At 41.9% G+C, this 24,268-nt stretch overlaps 2 protein-coding genes across 4 annotated transcripts in view; both read right to left on the bottom strand.

Annotated features, from left to right (window-relative positions):
* Positions 1-9,764, bottom strand: part of atxn7l1 (ataxin 7-like 1) — a 32,118-nt gene extending 22,354 nt beyond the window's left edge. The window contains exons 1-3 of one of the 3 annotated variants that reach the window (XM_080492345.1): positions 9,580-9,764; positions 9,016-9,090; positions 1,461-1,565 (exon numbers count right to left, since the gene is read on the bottom strand). In XM_080492345.1, coding sequence (XP_080348471.1) covers positions 1,461-1,565; positions 9,016-9,090; positions 9,580-9,676 — 277 coding nt within the window. In that variant the 5' untranslated portion in view covers positions 9,677-9,764. Of the gene's footprint in view, positions 1-1,460; positions 1,566-9,015; positions 9,091-9,579 lie in introns of those variants that run through there. The other 2 variants (XM_080492344.1, XM_080492343.1) reach the window with 2 other exon arrangements.
* A 2,431-nt stretch (positions 9,765-12,195) lies between these two features.
* On the bottom strand, positions 12,196-20,200 carry sypl1 (synaptophysin-like 1). The gene is made up of 5 exons (XM_080492433.1): positions 20,057-20,200; positions 15,913-16,031; positions 15,639-15,843; positions 15,370-15,561; positions 12,196-14,375 (listed from the first exon to the last, which is right to left on the bottom strand). Exons 1-5 carry the CDS (start codon positions 20,126-20,128, stop codon positions 14,244-14,246), a joined length of 720 nt encoding a protein of 239 aa, XP_080348559.1. The 5' UTR covers positions 20,129-20,200; the 3' UTR covers positions 12,196-14,243.
* Positions 20,201-24,268: the final 4,068 nt, after the last annotated feature.

Raw genomic sequence — 24,268 nt, 5'->3', positions numbered from 1 at the left:
GCAGGGACAAAACAAGCGAGGCTGCCAGTAGTCTATGAAAGTGTGTGTGTGTGTGTGTGTGTGTGTGTGTGTGTCTCACAATACCACTGACCTCTTTCTGCGACGAAAACGAAAGTAAATGTGTGCGTGCATCTCCAGTGGCTTGTCTACACACAGAGGTATTTGCGTGCGCGAGCGTGTGTGTGTGTTCATTAAGCGTGACCACGCATCTCCCCCTCCCCGCTCAAGCAGACGGCTCAGGCTGGTGCACGAGCCGCCAACAGAAGGAAACAGAGCAGCTCGCGGGCAGATGTGAGCGCGCTCAGTTGAGCCAGAACCGAAAACAAACAAGAGGTGGATGAAGAGGCTGCCGGGCCAATGAGAGCCGGGATCAACGCTGCTGTTATTTCAACAACAAATGCTCTGAAAGCAGACGGCCGACTTCCTTAAAAACTTCCCATCAACATTCGAGCACAACTTAAATCTAAATCTTAAACCAGTGTGACGATATGAGTGAATTATAAAGTATGAATATAATGCTTTCAGTCAAAAACAAGTTCAAAGCAATTATGAGAATGAAACTAAGCAGCTAGCAAAAGCCCAGAGACTTTTGGAATTCCACTTTGTACCACAAGATGGTGGAGTGAGTCACTCTGCCTCGCTTCCGTCACTCAGTATGTGATCAGAAAAAGCAGCAACAGCAGGTTTGAATACAGGCAAGAACATGAAGCTTCAACAACTAACAGCTCAGCCTCTGAGAAATGGCTGACGACCGCCACCCCGTACACAACAGCAGTACTCAAATCTTACACACTGTACTTTCTAGGTTACCAAGGACTACAGTCACCATAGCAACCATATTTACCTGAATGATAGTACGCCCATATGTATAACATAAATATGCAGCTTGGAAGTACATGTTTACATATTTTGTAGTGAATTAAAACACCTTTCAGTCTCTGGTTTGAACAAAACTAATTGCAAACAAGAGTGATGTCTGTAATGGTGCAAATGTTTATTTATTTTTTTGTTGTTTATTCACACACCAGTTAGTTAGATCTTCCTCAGAGCATTTCAGAAGACAACAAGACATCTGTTTCCAATGTTTTATTACAAGAATGCTCCTAAATGGCTTCGTCCCAGAATGTAGTTTTTGAAAAGAAAAAAAAAATGCACCCGCACAAACGCAACATCTCTAAATTATTTAGCATTCATCAACTTTCGTCAGGCTGCTGAGCCTTGCAGGGTACAACCTCGTTGTGTTTGTGGAGAGGCTAAATTGCAGGGGATTATGTTTAAATGTGTCACGCAGGGATAAACAGAAATTATTGTATTGATCTAAATAGCCGTTTGTACGTTTGCTTTATTCATGCGCTACCCTCAGCTGTGCGTATGTGTATCCCGGAGAAGTGTGATACTATACAGAGTTTGCCGTGTGCGCCCATGTCTCCAGGCGTCCGTGTACGTGCATGTTGCCTTACCGTAGTGTGTGAGGATGCCCTGAGGAGTGACCACACTGCTGCAGACATTGCAGACGACAAGATGAAAATCCTCCAGCGCTGGGAACTGGCTGCAAACGAGCATCTCTAGAAGAAACATGCAGAGGAGAGACCACAAATCAGGCTGAGGAGGCAACGGCGATCACAATCGGGAATGAATGCGGCTCGTTTTGGATCAATCCTGCATGCCCATTAATCCATGTTTGCAGAATATTATGCAAACATTATCCAAAGTCTTTATATCAGTTCCTACACCCAAACGACTGTATGTGTGGTTTCAGGTTAAAAACCACGTGTATACTTTTGATTTAGATGCAGCTTTACGTACAACTAGGACATTCCAAAAGTATACCATACCCTTTTCTTGCTTCTGTATTACATTTTCCATTACTTTCAAGTTGTTCATTTACTTTATATTACACAGAAACATTCAAACTTATATGATATAGTAAAGTTATTACTGCGTCTCTCAGTTGAATGAAAAAAAACCCCACCAAAACACAATAGTTCTACTCTGTGAAATCAATTTTTTTAAGTAAATGCTTGATTATTTAGTACTGACAAAAGCCAAAAAAAGACCCGCTTCCTCCAAAATAGGATCATTTTCCATATTTCAATGGTAAAACGTAGTATTAAAAATTACTCAATTTAATTTGCCTATTCACAAATTTCTCTCGTGTACTCAAGTGTGTAAATCTATTATTACCAATGTACCAGATAATTTGATCCACCGATTCATTTTCTGGGCCACTTCGGTAGCAGCATGGGTTTCAATATTATGATTTTCAAGGATTTAAAATGTACTCGACTCTAAACCAAGCCACTTCCAATGCATTTCCAGTCACCTCCATCGCCACTATGAAAACCAACAATATAGCACAGATACACTTGTTTCCTCATCACTAATCACAGTGTGAAAGAAGCAGGCGGCTGAGAGACAATCCTCTCAAACACCCACAAGCTGGTATGTTAGTGTGTGAGCTACAACAGAGATACATTATGCCTGGAGTCACAAGACACACCCCACCCACTCGGCGAGCGTTGAAGATTAAATTAAATATTGAGGAAAAACAAATATGTCTATTGAAAAAAAGAAAACAGCTATTATCTCTTATGGCTAAGCTTTACAAACTTCTTCCCGAACCTAAACAAGCCCGGCTGACAGGAACCACGGTGCTTATTAACGCAGGACTCCAGCCAGACTCAGTGAGGGGGTGTGCAGATGTGTTTGTGTAAAATTGGAGTATGTGTGGGTGTCTGACGGCGCGTGTCGTCATGACCTCGCATTGCTGGCGAGCTTGCCGTCGTGTGGAAACCGGCAGAGACGGAGTGATGTCTAGCGTCTGTCAGACTGCGAGCGTACAGACGAACCAAGAGGGGGAGATGGCGGGTCACTCAAGGTCGCAGTCAGCCATATTACGCGCTGCATGTGTACAATGTGTGTGTGATGCTCGACATGACATTCAGGAATGTGCGACTAAGAACACTGTTGTGTGTTGATAATGAAAGGTCAGAGCTGCTTTTACTTTAAGCTTTAAGTCTTCAAGGCCACATACACACACCGAGGCGACCTGAGGTACATTTCACAACTTAAAAGTAGTACTGTCAAACGATTCAAATTCTTAGTCAGATTAATCATTGGATTGCTGTGTGTTAATTTAGATTAAACATGGATTAATTATCATTCTATGTGCATTTCATTTTGCACAAGAAAACAGACTCAAGGAAAAAGAGAATATATATATATATATGCACGTACCGTGTTGATTAAACGTGTACCCACATTAATGTGGCCGTTAATCCTTTTTCAACCAGCTACAAACCAAATTCTTGACAATGTCCGAGAGGAGACGTGTCACAGACGTCAGAGGCCGCTCCCCGTGCCTCGTTTGCATAAAATTACAGGGATCCTGCTTCATGCAAATTATCTTCGGACTCAAAAACGCACCGCGGTACGTTTCACGTAAACAATAGCATTAAAATCAATCCACATTAACGCGTCAAATTTGACATCCCTACTTGAAATGACCTCTGAATAATGCCAAGTGAAGTAAAACCGATGTGCATTGGTGTACCGGTTAGCACCACAGCCTCTGTGGAGTTTGCATGCTCTTCCTGTGCACGAGTAGGTTTTACTTCAAGTGCATTCATTTCCTCCCAGTCAGAAAACGTGCGTCTCTAAATTGCCTGAAGATGGGCCTGTAATTGAGTCTCTGACTCATTCTGAAGACTCTATTAAGTCTGTATGTTCAGATATGAGAGGTGAAAAGACACTTTTGCTCAAGTTCTCTTAAAACTATTCACCTTGTTAGTGAGTTTCTAATTGGGTTTGATTGCATTGTTTACAGCAACCATTTAATTCAGTTTACCTGGATAAAATATCAATGTTTCTCGATCAAACAATGAAGTAAATACAAATTAGACTTCTGTGAATTGTGTTGTAAACAAATATTCATGTAATAAGGAAGTTTTCTGAAACTTATTGGCTGTGAAAATACAGATGAATAGGTTTTAACATTAAATCAAAGCGTGAATTATAATTCCGATTGTAAAATAGCCTAAATACTGATAAAATACATGTTTTTGCTTCCCGCCTCTTGAAGGGGGCATGTTCCAGATTTGATTGACATTTTTAGTAGCAAATTACTCTGAATGTGTTAGAAAGGAAGGGAAAAACTGATTTTAATTCAACTAATTTGACAAAACAGACGAACATGACGAGATGTAAACTGAGAAAACAAACATTTTCTTTTCTTTTTTTTTTTGTTCCTAAGGGTTTATAAAGTGGCCCGCTCGCTGCTCCAGCACGATAATCCAGATTTAAATGCAAACAAGTGGCTCCATTGTAAACCTGACTTTTAAATACCTTGTGGTAGTTGTTAACAGGTTGTAAGAGCGAGTAACTTTGTAATGGAAACAGCGAAGTGGAGAAGCTGGAAACAGTGCTGGCAGGTTCGAGCTGCCTGGCGAGTGCTTTTCCTTCACAGCAGTCGAGCAGCCTGACAGCACTTTGTGTCTGTCCTGTGATCATTTTCAGAGGACATCAGCAGGTTTTTCTGTTCAGCGGCTATCACCGCGGTCTGGCTGACAGAATGTAAAAAAAAAAATAAAAAAAATAAAATCTTGACGCCATTTTTGGGGCAAATTCTAAAGTATACAGAAACATAAGAGGACATTAGAAAGAACACTAACGGTGGGGGGAAAAGGCAATTTCCTCTGCATCTGGCAAGTCAGATGCAAACTAAGAGCGTAATTCAGCTGCCTGAAGTGCGTGCGTATGTGTGTGTGTGTGCGTCTGAAGCCAACTGACTAGAGCCGGCCAAACGACTGACAAGCCAGAAAATGAACTGCAAAAACAATCAGTCACTGGTGAATAAGCATGTTTGGAGCTACTAAAACAATCCATCACTGGGCAGCGATCACACTCGGAGTGAGTGAATCAACCTCCGATTGGTGAATTAGTGCAACGTTGACTTATCAGTTAAACGGGAGCCACTATTAGTGTGAGCTTATGTTAAACGATGACCGAAATGATGACGCAACTGCAGTGAAGACACACTGGCCTCTTCGCTGAGTAAATCACAGCGAGAGTGATAGCTTGTAGTCCAGTTGCCTTTGGAGCGAGCACGCCACATAACCATTTGCACAGCACCAAAAATGTCGGAGAGAGTGTAAACAAGATGACTAGTGGTTGGCAGACTCCTCGTGTTGCACACTCGTCTTTTTTTAATGAAAGGCCCCAGATGAAGGGTCTGCAACCTGCAGCTCTTTTGTTCCTCTGCACTGAAAATTCTATGCAGAACAATTTTTTATCCGATTATCATCTTTCTTATTTGATTTGCATACCTGGCTTACTTTCAAAAAAGACCGTCCAAGGCAAACATGGTTGAAAAAGGCTGGAACTGCTAAAATTGTTAAAACTGTTTGGATTGGCTAAAAACAAAAAAACAGCTAAAATGATTGAAACAGTCGAGAACGGAGCAAAACCAGGTCAAAAGTCAGAATGGCCCAAACTTGCTGAATCAGCAGTTAAAATAGGGCTAAAAGGGGCTCCAAAAGCTTCGACAAAATTAATTCCAAATTTGTGGTCATGAAACGTCCTGGATGCCCTGGATTTTGTGGCTCCAGAAGAATTTTATTTGGTGGAAAGTGACAAAAATGTTTCTTTTGATGGGGAAGGTTGAAGACCCCTGCTTCACATACAAGTCAAAGTTCGGTCCTCTTCATACGGGTTAGCCATTTCACATTGAAGGAACAACAGGAGAAAAGACCGGTGCAAAATCTTTATATCGTTACCACTTCAAGACTTGGTACTAGAACCTCTTCACCTTGCTTGGATAAATAAAAACTGTACAAGTTTCAAGTATTTTTCTGAAAATATGTTCAAGGTGAGGATCATTTGATCATCAGCAAGTGGTTTTGACTTAATATAACAGTCAGGTTAAGAGAGGGAAACTGTTAAATAAAGACAGAATATAATGAGAGCTAAATTCAAAGCTAAATATTGATATCGATGCCGAGAGCACTTCCAAGGTAAAACTGAAAACATGAAGCCATTTTCTTCAGAAGAACATACATTTCAATTTAAGTGGTGCCTGTGAATGTGTGCGTTTGGTCTCTGATGGACTGGGACCCTGTCCAGGGTGTAATCTCCCTTCACCTGTTGTCAGCTGGGATCACATCACCCGAGTTGGATAAAACAGGAACGAGGACGGACGAATTATTAGCTTATGCTTACAAGGATTTTTTTTTTAAATGATCAAGGAATCAAAAGGTGTCCACTGTGACGTCACAGAAAAAACTAACAAAAAGACAGGAAATGGGTATTTTCCTTGGAATGACTACTTAAATAAATTAAAAGCAGCTGCTGGTTAGAGTTTAAAAGTCTTGCTACAGCATCTAACTCCAGTCCGATGCCTCGAGGTGTTTAGGATCACTGGTACGTTGCGGCTTCAACCTATAGCGAGCATATGAGGCATTTAGGGGACGTCTGTAAATTGCAGCCGCTAAATATAACCCGCGTGACACCCTCCCGGTCTAAACTGTGCGAACATCAGTCACATGTGCCACCCACAGAACACAAGCACATTTCTCAACCTATGGATGACGCCGACGCGTCACCACCCCGCCAGCGTGTTCAGAGGGTTTGATCGGCTAATGTGACTAATTTTCCACTCCCGTCTTTTGAATCAAAACTATCGGCACTCCGTTTGGTCAATGACTAATGTTGAGTCTGACAGACAAAGAGATTCTCCCACCTTTCATCGGAGAGGTTTCAAACATGACGCGCTGCTGCAAGCCGAGCAGCTCCGCGCCATCGCCTGCACAATGTGGGAGGTTCCCCCGTGTTCCATGAACGCCGCAGTTCAGAGTGTCCGCGCTCCGGTGTGCGTTTGGTTGTGAGGAAAATTCTCAGAATGTGCACAGACGTGGCAGTCACGCCGCCTTCAAATGTTTTCCACAACATATGCTGGATTATCAATAAAAGAGCCGCTTTTAACAGGGTGATTTAGATGAATTTTACAAAGAGCAAACATTACGACGACGTCTATTCCTGGTGGATGATGACAGTGGCTGCCGGTCTAATCACGATAAGTTGCTGCTGGTTGTCATCATCTCTCCTGTGTGTATGTGCGAGCACGAGAAGGAGACACAAGATACCAATCGTGACCTGAGAGGCCACATCACTTGCTGCCAAACCGGCCTCAGTATCTACAAATAACGAGTGTCAAGCGATTAAACATGTGATACATGAATCATCCTCCACTCAACACAAATTTGCAAAAAAAAAGTGTTTCAGATCTGTGTGGTTGTGCGTGTGTATCACTCTCAGCAGGCTTCAAGTGTCGTGTTGCCAACAGATCAGCAATTGTGGAAACACCACTTCAGTTTGGCTCTGAGGGAGGAAGATCTGGCATGTGCGTGGGTGGGAGACTGTGAAGGGGGAACACACACACACACACACACACACACACACTGTATATTGGTATTCGACCACTGAGAGTGAGAAGAGTTTCCCCGGCTGCGTGTGTGCGTCACTGTGTTCCTATGAGGGCGACGGCATGCTCAGCCTTTCAGCAGTGACTCCAGTGCGTTACTGTGCCCCCCCCTCCCCCGGGGTATTTACATGTGGTGAGGTGTGGAGGAACTCCTCTGGCTCTGTCCCTGGGGTGTGGGGGGGGATTGAGGTGTGGAAGTATCTCACTGCTCAGGGGCATTGAGCACTGATCATATTTTATTTCTACCAGCCTGTACCACAGGGCCACGTGTGAATGAGAACTCATGACTCAAGTGAAAATAAGTCCACTTAATGCACAGAAACATGAATTGCATTTTGCAAGTAGCAATATCATTTTTCAGTGTGCATACTTCGTGATTGTGACCACACTGCCATTTCATTAAAAATAGGACAGATAAAAAAAATCATAACACATAAACAAGTTCTTTTGCAAGTAGAAGACATTGCTTCTTTTTCTTTTACTTTTGATATTTGAGATTTTTTTTAAGATTTTCACAGTGGAAAGAACAGAATCAGGAAGAATTTGATCTCATATAGCTGTAAAGCATGTAGGGCTGCACAGCAGTGTAGGTCATTGACCGGTGTTGTTGCCTATCTGTGTGGAGTTGCATGTTCTCTCTCTCTCAGTCTAAAACATGCATTTAAGGTTATTAATCTCTGTGTCTGTCTGGTTTCCCCACTGAGTTCAGTCTAGAGCAGTGATGTCAAACACAATTTAGTTCTGAAGCCACATGCAGTCCGATTTTGAACGGTAAAATAGTGCTATAATAACCTTTAAGTTTAAACTTTTTCTTTGTTGCACCGCAGATTATAAATGATGAAAATGTCTATATTTTCACAAAACCAAACAATCACTATAGAAAATGACTAAAATGTCAACTTAAAGCAAATTTAAATGATATAGTTTGGTAGAAAATACTGTGAAATGTCCAATAAACATCTCTTCCTGCATTATGCATGTTTCTTTTTCCCAAATATGGCCAACATCTCAGTGTTGTGTTGGCTACTCTTCAGATAAGTGTTCAAAAATTATTGTTTTGACATTTTCACAATTAGCTTGGTGTGGCTGGGGCCTGGTTTTTGGCCCACACGCCTTATGTTTAACACCCCTGTTCTAGAAGATAGATGGATGACTTAATTCATTCCACTATTAGCTAAAAAAATAAATAAAGGAATATGGTGATTGTAACATAGAATCATCTTTATCCGTTTTTTTTATTTAATGGATTTCTCTGGGTTAAAAGCACCTAGAAATGACTGTGTGGCATTTGGTGTATTATAAATAAAGTTGAATTGAATTTTGAGCTCTACTTAGATAACCAATCACTTATTTTTGATGAACACGCCAATGACTTTAATCAATGGGAGTTTTCCCCACACGCGCAAAGCAAAAGAATGTATGATATATTATAGCAGGATATTTGACGAGAAAAGCTAGAAATATACGGCTCCGAGCGTGCGTACCAAAACAATAACAAACCACCGCCGTTGAGTAACCATTACGAGAAACTTCCTCACCTCCTTTGCTGAGCTTCACGGCTCCGTCGAGGCGGCAGAGCTCCCCGTCGCTTACATCCGTGGACGAGTCTTTGTCTGCGTGGACAAAACAGCCGCTTACAAACACGCAGAGACATCCACAACAAACTTTGGGGTCATGCACGGATCCGCTGCCGCCACCGCCGCTGTCGGGGTTAGCATTAGCCTGCTAGCGGCTGCGTGAAGCGGAGCTGTCACACAGCTAACTACAAACTTGCAGCTGGACAGTTGAAAAAAACCGCCGCACCGCACGCCTCGCACGTCCCCGCAGCTCGCGCAGCCGTGACGGCAAAAAAAAGAAAAATAAATAAAATAAAATAAACAGCCGCGCTCAACACGGCACGTGCACACGCCTGTCGGAGCCACGTAAGTCGAACGACATCGCATCGCCTCGTGATATCGCTGACAGTTACTTTGCTGCGCTCTGACAGACGCTGCGTGGTGGTGGAAGGAGCTTCGACTCAACTCAATCACAGACAGTTGGACCACGCACTTCCCCACAGTTTGTCCGCGGGAACAACGAGCGCGACCGGCGCGCGAACTTACTGTCAACAAAACGTAATTTAGCCGCACCGACGAAGGAAGACCAAGGCTCGCAGAGGAAGCTATTCGGACTTGGTATTTGGCGATCCAGTGTCGCCATTGCTCTTCCTTCTTGTTGCTTTGCTGAGAGTCTCTCTCTCTCTCTCTCTCTCTCTCTCTCTCTCTCTCTCTCTCTCTCTCTCTCTCTCTCTCTCTCTCTCTCTCTCTCTCTCTCTCTCTCTCTCTCTCTCTCTCGCCCTCTCTCTCTCTCTCTCTCTCTCGCCCTCTCTCTCTCTCGCTCTCCCTTCGCACGCAGCAGGCGAAAAAAACGAAAGAACTAGATATGATGACGTCGTTCTCGTCGCGCTTCGGCTTCACTCGGCTTTTTCCGGAGAGCGGAGAGGCTGAGCCACAGACAAGGGGAGATGGAGTTCACAAGTTCAGCTTTTGCAATCAAAAATATTATATAATATGTTGTTACAAACAACGGAATTTCAGCCGCAGTCCGTGCATGTTCCCCATTATGAATATATAAAAGGTTGAACATTTTAAAGAGGGCATGACACGCATAAAAACTGAAAGTGCGTCAGTATATACAACAGGAGGTAGACGATTTAAAAGAGAACGTCTAAAAAATAAAAATACGCATACTTTTATTTCGGTAATAATGAGCTGTTCAATCTGATCAAACATGATCCTCGTGGTAAAAGCTGTTTCTGAGTGTACTTGTCCTGGCCAGTATGAGTGTATTACTAGTATATATATGTGTGTGTATATAAATATATAGTAAAAAAAACATTACTACAGCACTAAAATGTAAATTGCAGTGACATCAAGCAGCTTAAAGTGTTTCTTTTATATTTTTTTATACTTGAGTAACTTTTTTAAACCATGTTAGCTTTTTATTGAAACCAGTCATGCACACCTTTATGTGTTATGCCCCTGTGTATTATGTATTTTATCCTCTAGTTTTGGGCACTTTGACTTCATATCCAAGCAATTCCACCTGAAAATATTCTATATTAAGTCTGCTGTGATAAGGGTGTGATACAACTCTGTTGACTTTCACTCCTTCTGTCTGCAGGCCGAGATTTTAAACATTACGTAAACTCCATTGTCCCAAACCCTAAACAAACCAATGTCTGAGTCAAACCTGTTTCAATAAATGAAGGGCTTATCAGCCAGTTGTAAAGGGATTATAGTAATGGACAGGTCACTGGGAAAACCCCTATTAAAGTGTAATATTATGGCCTTAATTGCACAGACGATTATGTGAATTGTAATGTGACAGTGAGAGTCGTATTGTGCCTGTGAAGGAACAAAAAACACCCACTCAGTCTTAAAATGCGGCCCGCTGACAGATATTAGTCTGTGTGAGGGAGCTATAAACAGTAGAGAAGAAAAGAGAAAGCCACCAGGTGAAGAGATTGAGAAGATGTAACACAGGGAGTGATCACACCTGTTTCTCAATGAGGATTTTAATCTACATAAGACATTTACTGCCAAATATGAGAGGAAAATACCTGATAGATCCCCTGGTCTGCAGGTTATATTGACAAGTGCTCGAGCTCGTGGCTCTACACTGACCTCTTGTGGCCGGAAACACACCCTGCTTTTCAAATGACGTTCAAATAGAAGCAACACAAACAGTAATTTTACAGAGTGAATCATTTTTGTCTCCGTTTTCCTCATAAAGTGTCTGCCCCGCCCTCTAATAATGAGCATAAAAAACAAACTAATTAGGTGCTCTCGCTTTATCTTCTACACCAATACGCCTACTTCATTGCAGGAAGTTTATTGCTCCGGTCAGATTGCACATGACACAAGGGTGTGTGAAAAGACAGACACAGATCAGGAGGAAAGAACCGCTGAACAACTGCGAGAACTTTAAGTAGTCCATGCAGATGTGTCATAATTACATGTTGATCTAAACGCAGTCCTGCGTGTCTTTTATACCTGCATGGTGTCTCCATGGACGGCTGTCAGACACCTACAAAGGATGAATCAGTGTTTGTTTCTCGGCATGTCACATACTTGTAATCAATGTATATGCAGTAGATATTGTTCACCTTGAGGTAATAACTCTAAATACAAGTAATTCCAATGGGCGCTTTGCCCATAAGTGTTTAAAATGACCGTTGGATCACTTCTGATTGTGAAACTAACGACTTCTTAATTTTTGCGAATGGAAACGGTGTGGAGGTGAATGTTTGAGTTTGGAGGCTTCAGATATCATGCAGCGTTCAGACAAGATGCCCAAGTTGGAGGCAGATTTATAGTGAAGAATAATATGTTATTACAGCGATTTTCAATGGAAAAATGCATTCATCTTTGGACATTACAGTATATTTTGGAGCACTAATAAATCATTTTGAAGTTGCACCATTTAAAATATAATAATCAGAATCCTAATAATAAATAAAAAGAAGGAAAGCATTTGGAGTTATTTGAAGTAACTGAGGTGTAATGTGATTGAAATTAAAATGAGTCTGACCCTCCTCAGCACAGATGAGAATACTGATAATGTTTTACGTCTTACTTGAAATCTGTAATCTTTATCTTATACTTTCAGATATGCAAGAAAGTGTTGAATGATGTTGCGCTGTGCTGCCGACCCCTGCATTTAAACCAGATAACAGTAGAAAATGTATTTATTTTTATCGCCAGACATCGACTGCAGAGATCAATGGAAAAAAACAATATCAAAAAATAAAAAAAAAAACCTTTATTGAAAACAAAAAGAGTACATTGAAACTGTGCATGTCACAGAGTGCATATCTCCTGAATAAAACAATGTGGCCGGTGATTGGACGATGGTCGCACGAGCGTGGAGGCGTAACCGGTACACCGCCACGTACCCGCCGGTTATTTTATTTTTGCGTGAACATAAAGGAGTAGACAACATCTCACCAATTTCATGACACGAAAACACATCAAACAGCCGAGAAAAACAAAAAAATCATAAACTAGCCAAACTAACCATCTGTATATAATAATAATGATAATAAAAATACAAAATATCACACAGTACTAAAGGACTAAACATATTAGACAAGGAAGAAAAGGACGGATTGAACAACAAGGACATAAATGATTTAACTTCACACGCAAATAAGAAATAAACTTCAACTGCAGGCAGGAAAACAGTACTTTTGGCAGAGCACTTCTAGTAATACAGGAATGCTGAAACGTGACAGATAGTAAAGATGATGCAAACATGGTAAATAGTGAAGAAGATATTACCAATACATTCAACGTGATGGAAGGAGAGGCCGCATTCACTCACTAAGAATTCACTTCCAGGAATTAAAAAAAAAGTAGCTAAATGTCAAGTAAATACCATGACGGTGTACTCGGTGTATTCAGAGTACACCGTAATATCATATTAAGCACCACATGAAGGCACTTAGGGTAGAAAATAAACGTCACACGACGACATTCCTTATATAAATGAAAAGACGAGAGTTTCAACAAACTCTCTTTGGGTTTAAAACTGAAGGCGTGGATCAACCTCGCAAACACAAATCTGCAATAGAAAAGATTTTAAAGGCCCATTTTCGTAAGAAACGCCACACTTTCTTTGAGCCGTGCAACTTTAAACTATTAAAATGTTTGTTTTTTTAATGAATCACCTGCAAAATGCGAACGCACTTCAGCACATTTCATTTGGGATCTTAATAAATCAGATTAATGTTTAATAATAATTCAGTTTTGGACATTGCACTTCTTAACGTCTGCCACCAGGGGGAGTAGGGGGGTGTACTTGATCACAAGCAGGCTGGGTGATAGGCATGTTAAAATGATCTGAAGGGGTCTTTTGCTTTTCTTACAAACTAAACTTACAAAAATGTGTAAAACTTTCACAGGAATATCAAATGCAGTTATTGATGTTTTGTTGGATGCAGGTTGGAAGCAGACAACCTTGAGTGGTTCAACCTCCTCTCCCACTCTGAAACTCCCTGGTGTAGAGCTTTATAATATTATGCCCGACAGTAATTAGTTTGACTCACTGTCAAGTGGAGAGGACGCTCACAACGCAAACCCTGCGACGATGTGCTCAGAGGAGGAGATGAGTTCAAAGTACCCTGCGTTCATCTGAATGTAATTACATGTAATAAAGTCAACTGCAATGCACACACACAAAAAAAAATAGGAACTAAAGAAGTGAGAAAGTCTGTCTTTCCGAATAGAGAGAGAACACCAGACCAGACCGCTGCTACAAAGCTCAGATTTTCAGATTTGGTCAACATATTTGCTCGTTGCCTGTGCAGGTAGTAAAAGAAATCCTTCAGGGATAGCTGTAAGAGGGCACATTTTAAAATTAATTGCATTCTTGTTGCCAAAGCATGAGAAGCAAAAACAAAAATACATTGAATTTATCATGTGGAACCTGTTCCTCCTCATCACCGCAGGGAATGAGTGCGGATCAGACGGACGTGAGGGACATCGGGTCATGGAATGACGATTCAGATGCGTGTACCACGTGCACTGCAGCCAACTTAACCGTTAACGTATCCTTCATCTTGTCAGTCCTCATCTTCACAGAGCTTTTTGTGTGTGTGTGTGTGTGTGTGTGTGTGTGTGTGTGTGTGTGTGTGTGTGTGTGTGTGTGTGTGTGTGTGTGTGTGTGTGTGTGTGTGTGTGTGTGTGTGTGTGTGTGTGTGTGTGTGTGTGTGTGTGTGTGTGTGTTAGATCGGTGCAGGGACCTGTTGCCTCGCAGGTCCCGGCTGAGAGGAGAATTTCTGCGAGTGCCAGCGAGTCTCCTTGTACACGAACCAGGCGTTTCCCGCCCAAACGAACATGTTGAGGAAGCCGAACACCTGGAGGACGACAGACCATGGAGAAGAAAAAAACAAAAATAAATTTAGTAAATTAGAAAGAAGTGTTATAAATCATCACTGAAAAATGCTTATAAACTGAATTACTGAATAAAATGTACTTTAAAACGATCTTACAATGTGCTGGCGACATAACTGGTTCATGTCAGTTTTATTTATTTATTTTCATCATAAAAGAATAAATAAAATTTGAAATTATGATCGTGAAAAGCTGAGTTATCCTTTAAGGTACAAAATTCACTCTGTAGGGATTTAAAAGTAGATTTACTTAAATACATGCAACCTTGCATTTATTTTTGTACATTTACATCAAATGAATGTTTACAGGGCTTCTCAATTACACATAAGACTGATATACTAGTATAGTATACTGTGCAATACTTAATATTAACTTCATTTACTAATACCAGTGGTGAACAACATCATTGACGTCTGACCTCTCAGTTCAAGCACATCATTGAAATCTCGATTGTTTAAGTCTTCACACATTTTTTGTAAAATAATGAAATATTTTACAAGGCATCAATGATTGGCTCCACTTCGAAGCAAATAAATATATATTAAAGACCATTCAACAGTCATGACATTTCACACAGAACTTCAATTGCCAACCAGAAAAAAAACTCAAAATAATTCCTCGACTTTAAGAAAAACAACCAGAGTCGAACCAAAGTGCTGTATGTATATAAGACGAAGGCATCTTTCTTCTTCGGCGGGACCTAAATCGTCCACGAAGCAATGAAACGAGAGGCCGTGCCTCCGAAGAATGGAACCCAGCGGCAGTAAATAGAGTGAAAAAAAAAAAGCAGGGGCCCTAAAATTGAGCCCTGTGGAACCCCATGTGATTAAAGGAGCGGAGGAGGATTCGGAATTTGGTGCCGAGCAGAATCTTAAAACCCGTCCGGAAAACCTCGAGGGTATAGTGTTTGTCCAGGTTACCCTTTAGTTGTGAAAGGACAACTGAATTACTCCTCACCACAGAGATGTTGAGGGTCCGAACGTTGGCGAACTCCGTGACCTCGCACGTCACGTTGCTCCCCTTGCAGAGCGCCAGCGTGGCGCCGATGCCCTCCGTGTCCGTGGCGTCCTTGACATTCTGCAGACCCTTCGCCCAGGCGGACGAACACACCAGCCACAGGAAGACCAGGATGGCCGTGATCAAGAAATCCTGGGGGACAAGGAGCAAAGCCGTCAGCCCTGCGGACATTGTCCCTCGCTGGAGACGCTCAGAACGCCCCGACTCACAAAGATGGGCCCAAAATCGGAGTCCTTGTAGACGTGCATGTAGCCTAAGTAGACCAGCAGGGCCGCCATGCAGTAGAGGAAGCAGATGATGCCGACGCCCACGAAGAACTCCGCCGACGAGGCCGAGTCGCCGACCAGGTGCGTCGGGGTGACGGTGCGGTTGCAAAGACTGGCGTTGTCCTTCACAAGCGGGACGTCGGTCAACCTGGCGAACGAGACAGGAGCAGAAGGTTGAATTTAACGGCCATTCAGTCGGGGGCGCTACGACTCTTACCTGAACGGGTAGTGGAAGTTGGCGTCCAGAGTTTCATTCCTGCCGTCGCCACAGAGAATAGAAATGACGTTCCTCCCGGAGAAGCCGCCGCAGCTTCCGAACGCAAATATAGCAGTGAGCTGCGTGGGGGAGAGGAAGACCAGGGACATGAGGAAACTTTACACGTTTACCTCCGCCTGTAACGGACGGGGAATTCAGTTATTGGACATTCTGCACAGCAGCTCTAACGTCACGTATGAACTATTGTTCACAAACAACAAAATGATGCAGCTGCTTTTCAGAAAGCGCAGCTTGCCCGGCTCCACTAATGCCGCCATTCAAGCTCTCGGAATTCTTCCTCGCAGGAGAAGCATCTGATCCAGCATGTCGACCATGTGACACTAATGCTCGCCCCTTTAAAAACCAACACTGACTAAATTCTTTCAGCCGAGGGTTTTTTTTTTTCTTCGACGTTCTGCCCCTCCGACTGCAGCGACATCACTCTGCACCTCACTGCATGAGGAAATGTGCCACAAACCTCGCAGCCGAATTAATAAACTCATCCCTCTGCCCATTATCGCGCATAATTCAAAAGCGGAGCAGCAGTTCAACACTAATTCAAAGAGGTAAACAAAAAAAAAAAAAAAAACGCCATAAAAACAGAAGCGCTGTCTTGTTTCCTTGACAAACTGCAGTTTAAACTGCAAAAAGGCCCTTTGGTGGCGGTCCAAAGAGATTGGACATTCACAAGACAAAGAGCTGTGCCTTTTATTTATTATTATCTGCAAACCATTCAGGGACCATCAATGGATATTATGAATTTTTCAGACTATAAATATGCATGCAGGAAGGGGAGCGTCTCCCCAGGCCAGGGGCAACAGGACAAAGCATGTGTCTGTTTGTAAATCTGTATACCGTACTGAGATTGTGTGTAAATCTGTATACCGTACTCAGATTGTGGCAACTTCAACATCTGTACATGTTGTTGTTTGTTTTTATTTCTTTTCTAACCAGTTTTGGTTCAACACAATACTATTTTCTGTCATGGCTGCTGTAAACAGGCTTGTATAAAGACCATGTCCTGGCATAACATCGCTTCATCTAGATCCATGCCTCTCTTGTACTTCGGAAGCGTCTTTGAGTTACTTTAGAAGCCGTCTGTCCTTTGAATGGATTTCAGAGTTTCGGCTCTTCGCGGCTCCGTTTCGTGGCGTGGACTGAGATCAGTGTGTCAGTGGCGTGTCCGTCATGTTAAATGTTCCTCCGGCTGCTTGCTTCGAGTGACTCAATACACCCCCTTGTGGTGCAGATGATATCGCCTCACCAGATTAGATATGGGCCTAAACAGGCCAAACTTTAAACATGATTTAGGACCGTGGGCGGAAATCAGAGGACCCAGAACAATCGAGTACATCTGAGCTGTGTTCTGGGCCAGGTTTTTTTTTTATTTTTTTGGTATACTATTTAATCATAAATCATTTCACGCTTCATAGTAAAGATGCTGATTCAGTAATTCCATTTATTTAAAAAATAACAATTTCAAGTTCTCTTAAAGTCAATCAATAATAGATGGAAAGAATGAACAGTGGAGGAATAGTGAGTTTTTTTTAACCTTATATAGACTAAATTATTAATAAATCCAGAAAACAACAACAATTATAGATTGAGTATAAAATAACCAAATGTCAACAGGTCCAGGCGCCGTGACTGGAGAATGTATTGATGAAAACAGGACGTTAATCTTCTGATTGGAGAACAAGAATAATCTAACCTCATCACATCCATCAAGAATTCATTCATTCATCCATCCTCGAGCCGAAGAGCCTGTCTGGGCGAACATGTCAGGGAGCAACTAAAAAGAAAAGCCAGACCATAAGGATTTCCTTGGGAATGTTCTAAGGTGTTTCTACGTCAGCAGAGTGGCTCTTGTCTCACAGCACGACTGAAAAAAAACCCAATAACAATAAAGTGCTTACGAAGGCTTCGCACATGAGCAACTCACTCACCCACATACTGTACATCCACACTCGTCCCCCCCCCCCCCCCCCCCCACACACACACACACCTCCAGGCCTCTGTCCAGATGTTTCTCCAGATGTCACTGCCACTTCCTGTTTTTCTGGCCGCGCCGCACAGCGAGTTGCCTCTCTCTCTCTCTCACTCTCTCTCTCTCTTGCATTCTTGCTTCGCTGACTTTGTGACTCTCCCGCCACGAGGTCGACGGTACGACTCCAGCGACCGGGACACGCACCAGACGCACTTTCCACCTCTTTCCTTTTCAAACGCCACATTTCCACTTGAGCCTCAACTAAAGCTCCGGGGCAGAAAACCCACGACGGACATGGAGGACTGCCCCGCCAGACATCTGCAACCTCCTCCGCGTGCATTTATTGGAATTCCTGTAAAATTAAGAATCAAGCAACTCCAACACATCAGAGCGACTCCGATTCTGCCTTTTAATGTGAAGCAAAGTCTGGTCCAGGTTGAAAATGAGTTTTTCGTTCACTTTGTATGGAAAAAGTTTCCCAGTCCAGGTCAGTCTGACCCAAAAAAAAAAAAAAAAAAAAGAAATCTATATCTCTCCAGAGAAATGAGTCTGCCACTGGCATCGGTGCAAAAAGAGAGGAAAAGGCTTTATCAGCAGTATCATTAGCCACGCCATTCACTCCTTCCTGTTTACTACAGAGGGGATGAGAATCTCTGGGAAGGTATGAGGACTCAGGCCACTTCCAAACCCTCTCAGTCGCTTTCTCGTTCACGCCACGTTAGAAGCGGGATGTTTGTTAGCGGCCGTTCAACTTTTATCAACAAATCATCAGTTTGTTCGCCGTTTCCCTTCAGTTGCTCGATGGCTCACGTGAATATTAAGTTGTTTGCATCGATAACTTGTTCGATTACAATTAGAATCAACGTGAGTAGGGCTGGAATAAAGTGGATAATTTAATTAATACATTAATTGAATTACTGGTAGACCTTAAATTGATTTGTGCTACATAAATACAGTAAACTAAATTAAAAACCTGTTTTTGGATTGAAGATATGTTGAAAATACTGATCTCATTTATGAATAGCACAATATAACACAAACGTGGGTTAAGACCTCATGTTTGAGAAGCAAACAACAAAAAAAGGTTTATTATATTTGGTAATATAGTCAATGACTAGATTTTAATTCAGACATTGTTTAGATTTGTATTAGGATGGAATCGTAGAAATGATTGGACGTGTTAAAAGGACTCAATTACTTCTGTTTTTAACTGAAGAATATGAATCCTTCTTCATTACTTGAGCAAGGTTGTGTTGGTTCGTCCTCATCATGGAGATGACTCAGACTCGAGACCTTGTTACTCACATTAGTAGCATTGTGTAGGACCTCTGCAGTGACACACACACACACACACACACACACACAGACACACACACACGCCTAATCATCTCGCCCCTTGTGAACAAGAAAACATGTTATGTTAAATAAGGGTTATGTAAGGCCAACATTTGAAAAACACAGGGACACAAACTCACCGCCCTAGTGTGTGTGTGTGTGTGTGTGTGTGTGTGTGTGTGTGTGTGTGTGTGTGTGTGTGTGTGTGTGTGTGACAAGAAAATGGAGCAGCTGAAACAAACTGGAGCTGAGCTGCTTTATTTCACCCCTCTCTGGATCGCTCTGACCCAGTTATGCATTACTGGACTCTCGTGAAGAAAAGTCCAAGTGTGTGTGTGTGTGTGTGTGTGTGTGTGTGTGGTCACAGATGCTTCAACCGTCAGCACAGTTATCCAGAGGTAAATTATTGGTGGAGGATGCATTAATCTATAACTGCACCACCTCAAGGGCACGAGGCCTTCCTACCCAGTAAACCCACTCCTCCACTCAGTTTGGACTTCTGATTACTTTGACATGAACACATCCTCAGAATGAAACCGACAACTGTTCGAATAATCACACACACATTTGCATTCATCTACATAATTCAGGATAATAATTGATTTCAGATGCATTCACGTGGTTTCTTAAAAAAAAAAAACTTTTAAAAACCAGTTTCTGAGCGTTTGCGTCGTTTTCGCTGAAAAGGGAAAATCCAAGCACCAAAGAAGAGTTCCGAGCCTCCCTGTCCTCTGGGTATGACACACTTTCTCCCACACGAATGGACAGATCTCCACTACTTACCCACTCCACCAGTTTGACGAAGCCCAGCGGTTCCTTCAGGGGCGACAAGTTCAGCCGAAATCCGGTCATCATGACTGCGCTTCTGGCTCCCAAAACAAAAGCCTTTATCCAGTTGTTCCTAAACTGTGTGGATGTTGGTCCAACAGGGAGAAGAAGAAAAAAAAAAAAGAAAAGGAGGGGGAGTAGTCTGACTGAATGACGTGGTTTTACTTCTGACGCTGCAAAAAGTGATCAGCCTCGAAACGGCGAGAGAAAGTTTCAAAATCCAACTTTCCAACACAAGAAATTGGAATCACGAGGATGAGATGATTCGGTTTACTTCAAAGAGCAGATCGATTCCTCCCGAAAGCTTAAATCGTCCAACATGAATGGGGGGGGGGGGGGGATAAACAAATAAGTGGAAAAAAGGTATTTTTTGCAGTGTGGCTTGATCCGCCGGGCGATGCGCACCGAAGACGGTGGAGCGCGTAAAATGCGCGTAAAAATGTGCCAAACTTCACTGGTGTGCGTTTTCATTTATAGGGAAATATTTGTTTAAGGGTTTTCACACTGTTGTGGGGATTTTCTAACCTCCACTACTCTGGAGAATAAAAAAGAAAAAAAAAAGAAGCTAAAAACAACGAAAATAACCTCAGAAAGAAAACATGCAAATTATCAGCGGGAGGTTCAGTAACTCGTGCAAGTTGTCGTCCGCTCACTTCAGTCATCGGAAGTTTCCCACTGAGGTTTCATTGGCTTCATCCGAGGCAGCAGCAGCCTCCTCCTTGCTGAGTGTGCAAGTCTCTGCTGCTGACTGAGTCATATGACTCGAAATCCCCCCAAGTTTCCCCTCAAGACTCAGCTCAGCTGCACATTGGTAACGTTTCCTCTAGAGAGGATATTTGATCTGAGCTGAAACTTCCCAAGGCCAATTATTCTAATGGCTGGAACTCAAATTCAAATTTTAAAGTCAGTCTGGATTTTTTTTTTTTAAGAAGATAAATAGTTTAAAGAGTAAAAAATGTTTATATAGAGTTTAAGTGGAGCTTTTAGTGACATCTGGCGATATGGATGCAGACTGCAACCAGATTAAAAACAAATATTTCATCACTGAAAAAAAGTATTGAAGTATTTCCAAAGCTAAAAACTTTAAAGCAACATTTTGAAAAAAAAAAAAAGAAAAGAAAAAAAAAAGGATTTTAGTTAAAAGAAGAGTATACATTATGAATCTCCAAATATATTTCTATGCTCAACACTTATTAACATTGCTCAATTGACATATAGGCAAAAAAGGATTAAAAATATGTCAGATTATTTGTAATGAAATGAAATCATACATATAGGGGGAAATAAGGGGGAATCTTTCCACTGTAATCTCATTTTTCAAAGGTACTCCTGTCAGGTTTTGAGATGCAGCAGAAACAGGGTGTGGATCCGATGGTCCTGTGGCAGATAAAGAGCAGTTTATGTGTATGTATTTACAAAAGAGTGACACAGTAACATGTGGTCACGGCATGCGATTTATTTGTGTTCAACACATGTTTGAATCTTCGTGGTGTTGCAATGACGCTGTTTGGCCACAAGGGGGGCCTTGGTTTTGTCCATATTCCAGAATAGCAGAAAGCATTTTATCTGATCTAACTTGATAGTATTTTGATGGTTAATCTAAACAAAAAAACACAATAAAAAAAATCTTGTGAATACACTAATTAAAATATATGTAGAGGTTTGCGATTCTTTAAGATTAAAGCAATTTCCCACGACTAAAAGCATTAATACCTCCTATTAGAAGTGATGCAAAATGTATTATGCAAACTTCAATACTAGTCATAACTGTTTTTAAAATATTGTGCGCCAACGTGGAGAATATTTTAAGACGCTTTGCAACATTGTGCTGGAAAAAAGAAGCACATTTCACCCAAATATTGTTTTTGACGTCATATTCTGGATTTTATTGACATTATTTTAGCACATACATTAAAACTTTTAGAGCTTTATCAACCAAGTTTTGTCCCAAAAAAAAAATCTAAATGATTTAACTTTAAGTTGCTGATTAAACAATACTAAATCATCAGTTTTATTTAAGTTTCAGGCATAACTTCACCTCCATGTTTAATTGTATTGCTCCGTATTCTTGATTTTGTTTAGTGTTTACACATGAAAATGACTTAAAAACTTAAGAGTGGCTCAAAAAAAATTCAGATGGACTTAAAAACAAAAAAAAGGAGGCGGGAGACACGGATCATTTCAAACGGACAGGGTGGCATCTTTAATCAATGGAACTGTTGACAGTATAGCAAGTTATGTTAGATAAAATATCAGTTGTGTCGGGAGAGAATTTGGAACAACCAACATGTACGTACAAGTAAAACAACAACAACAACAACAACAAAGAGAGGAGGGGAAAAAGAAAAGAAAAAAAGTATTCACAAACACTTTTTCGGTCGTTTACACACGAGGCATTCACACAGGACCACACACACACACACACAGACAGACACACACACACACACACACACACACACAGAGAGAAGCTGAAAGCTCGACGATCACCAGGAAACAGTTTTAGTCGAGCGGTTTGGGATTTGTCTTCTGTCGGTACAAAAAAAAAAAATGGTCGACCTGACAAAACTAATAAAATCGTATCGTATCGTATCGTATCGCGACCCGAGCCCGGCCTCCTCGCCGCCTTTCAGTCGGACCACGTGTTCTTATGTACAAGTAAGGAAGGCAGCATGGCCGCGTTGTTGGTAAATAAGGACATCTGCTGCAATAGTTCTGGCATCTTCGTGTTTTTTTTTCTTTTCTCTCCTTTGTCGTACAAAACAATATTTCTCTGAGGTAAGAACCGAGAATAAGTATCAAAATAGTTAAATCAAGGTTTTTACCAAATGTGATCCCCGTGACATTGTGGGGGGGAGACGAAGGAGTGGAACGACGGTGTTGGTGAGAGGAATTCTGACCGGATGAGGGAAGGATGTCAAGGGTCGCGAAACAAACAAAAAACAAAACAAACGAACATTATTTCAAATCGAGATTAAACTGCAGGATTTCACTTTTTCTTTTGAGTTGGAGCGGGATGCGTGCGAGCCGGAGGGAAAGGACGGGGAAGTCGGTGACATCGAGGCCTAAAAGTAGATGGAAATGAAAGTAATCTGGCGGGGTGGAGATATATATATATATATATATATATATATATATATATAAAAATATATCAGAATATCCTCAGTTTGTTGAGATTCATAGACAATAAAACTCTTATTTTGCTCATTAGATGTTTTTACATTCAGTCTGCACTCCAGCTTAACTCCTAATTTGAATTAAATCTCATTACACTCACAATAGATAATAATCAGATTCATTTATTTTTGCCGACTCCTGTTGAGAGAAAGGCTGGATGGGATGAAATCAGCAGCCGGATTCAGCCGGAGTGATAAAGCGGCGGACCACCGACGCTCCCAGGATTCATCTCCAGTGCATAAAACTTTCATGGCCGACCACTCAGCCTTCAAATTCCCATCTAAATATTTGCTCCCCCTGCAATGTCACCGCCCCACCCCCCCCCCCCCCCCCCCCCCCCCCCGGTTCTGCAACACTCCGAAAAGCGCCGACTCAGCAGTGAGATCCATGGCGACGCCGAACGGGAAGATAATAAAATTCAAAAGAGCGTTACGAGCGCCTTAAGTTGAAGTTTCTCTGCTTTCCTCAAGTTAAGGCAGTGATACTAAGCCAAACAAACAACAAACAATAGTATCACCACCTGCTTTCAGAAATAAAAGGCTGGTAAAGTAAAAAAGGAAGAGTGTTTTCTATTCCACCGATCAACAAGCTGATTTGCATAAAGGAATACAACACAGTCCTTCAACGGAAGTCAAATGTGCACGCACACACGACACACACACACACCACACACACACACACACACACACACACACACACAACACACACACACACACACACACACACACACACACACACACACACACACACACACACACACACACACACACACACACACACACACACACACACACACACACACACCACACACACACACACACACACACACACACACACAGACACACACACACACACACCCACACACACACACACACACACACACAAATGTATCTTCTTCATTCCAGTGAAGACATTTACCGCTTTTTTTTATTCATTTGTTTTTTAAACACCATCTCTCGACTGGCTTTTTTTCAGTGAGTAAATGATCATTTT

Source organism: Lipophrys pholis (genome assembly GCF_963383615.2).
Source record: "Lipophrys pholis genome assembly, chromosome: 22".
In the NCBI taxonomy this organism is placed as follows: domain Eukaryota; kingdom Metazoa; phylum Chordata; class Actinopteri; order Blenniiformes; family Blenniidae; genus Lipophrys; species Lipophrys pholis.
This window is presented reverse-complemented; position numbering and strand designations above follow the sequence as displayed.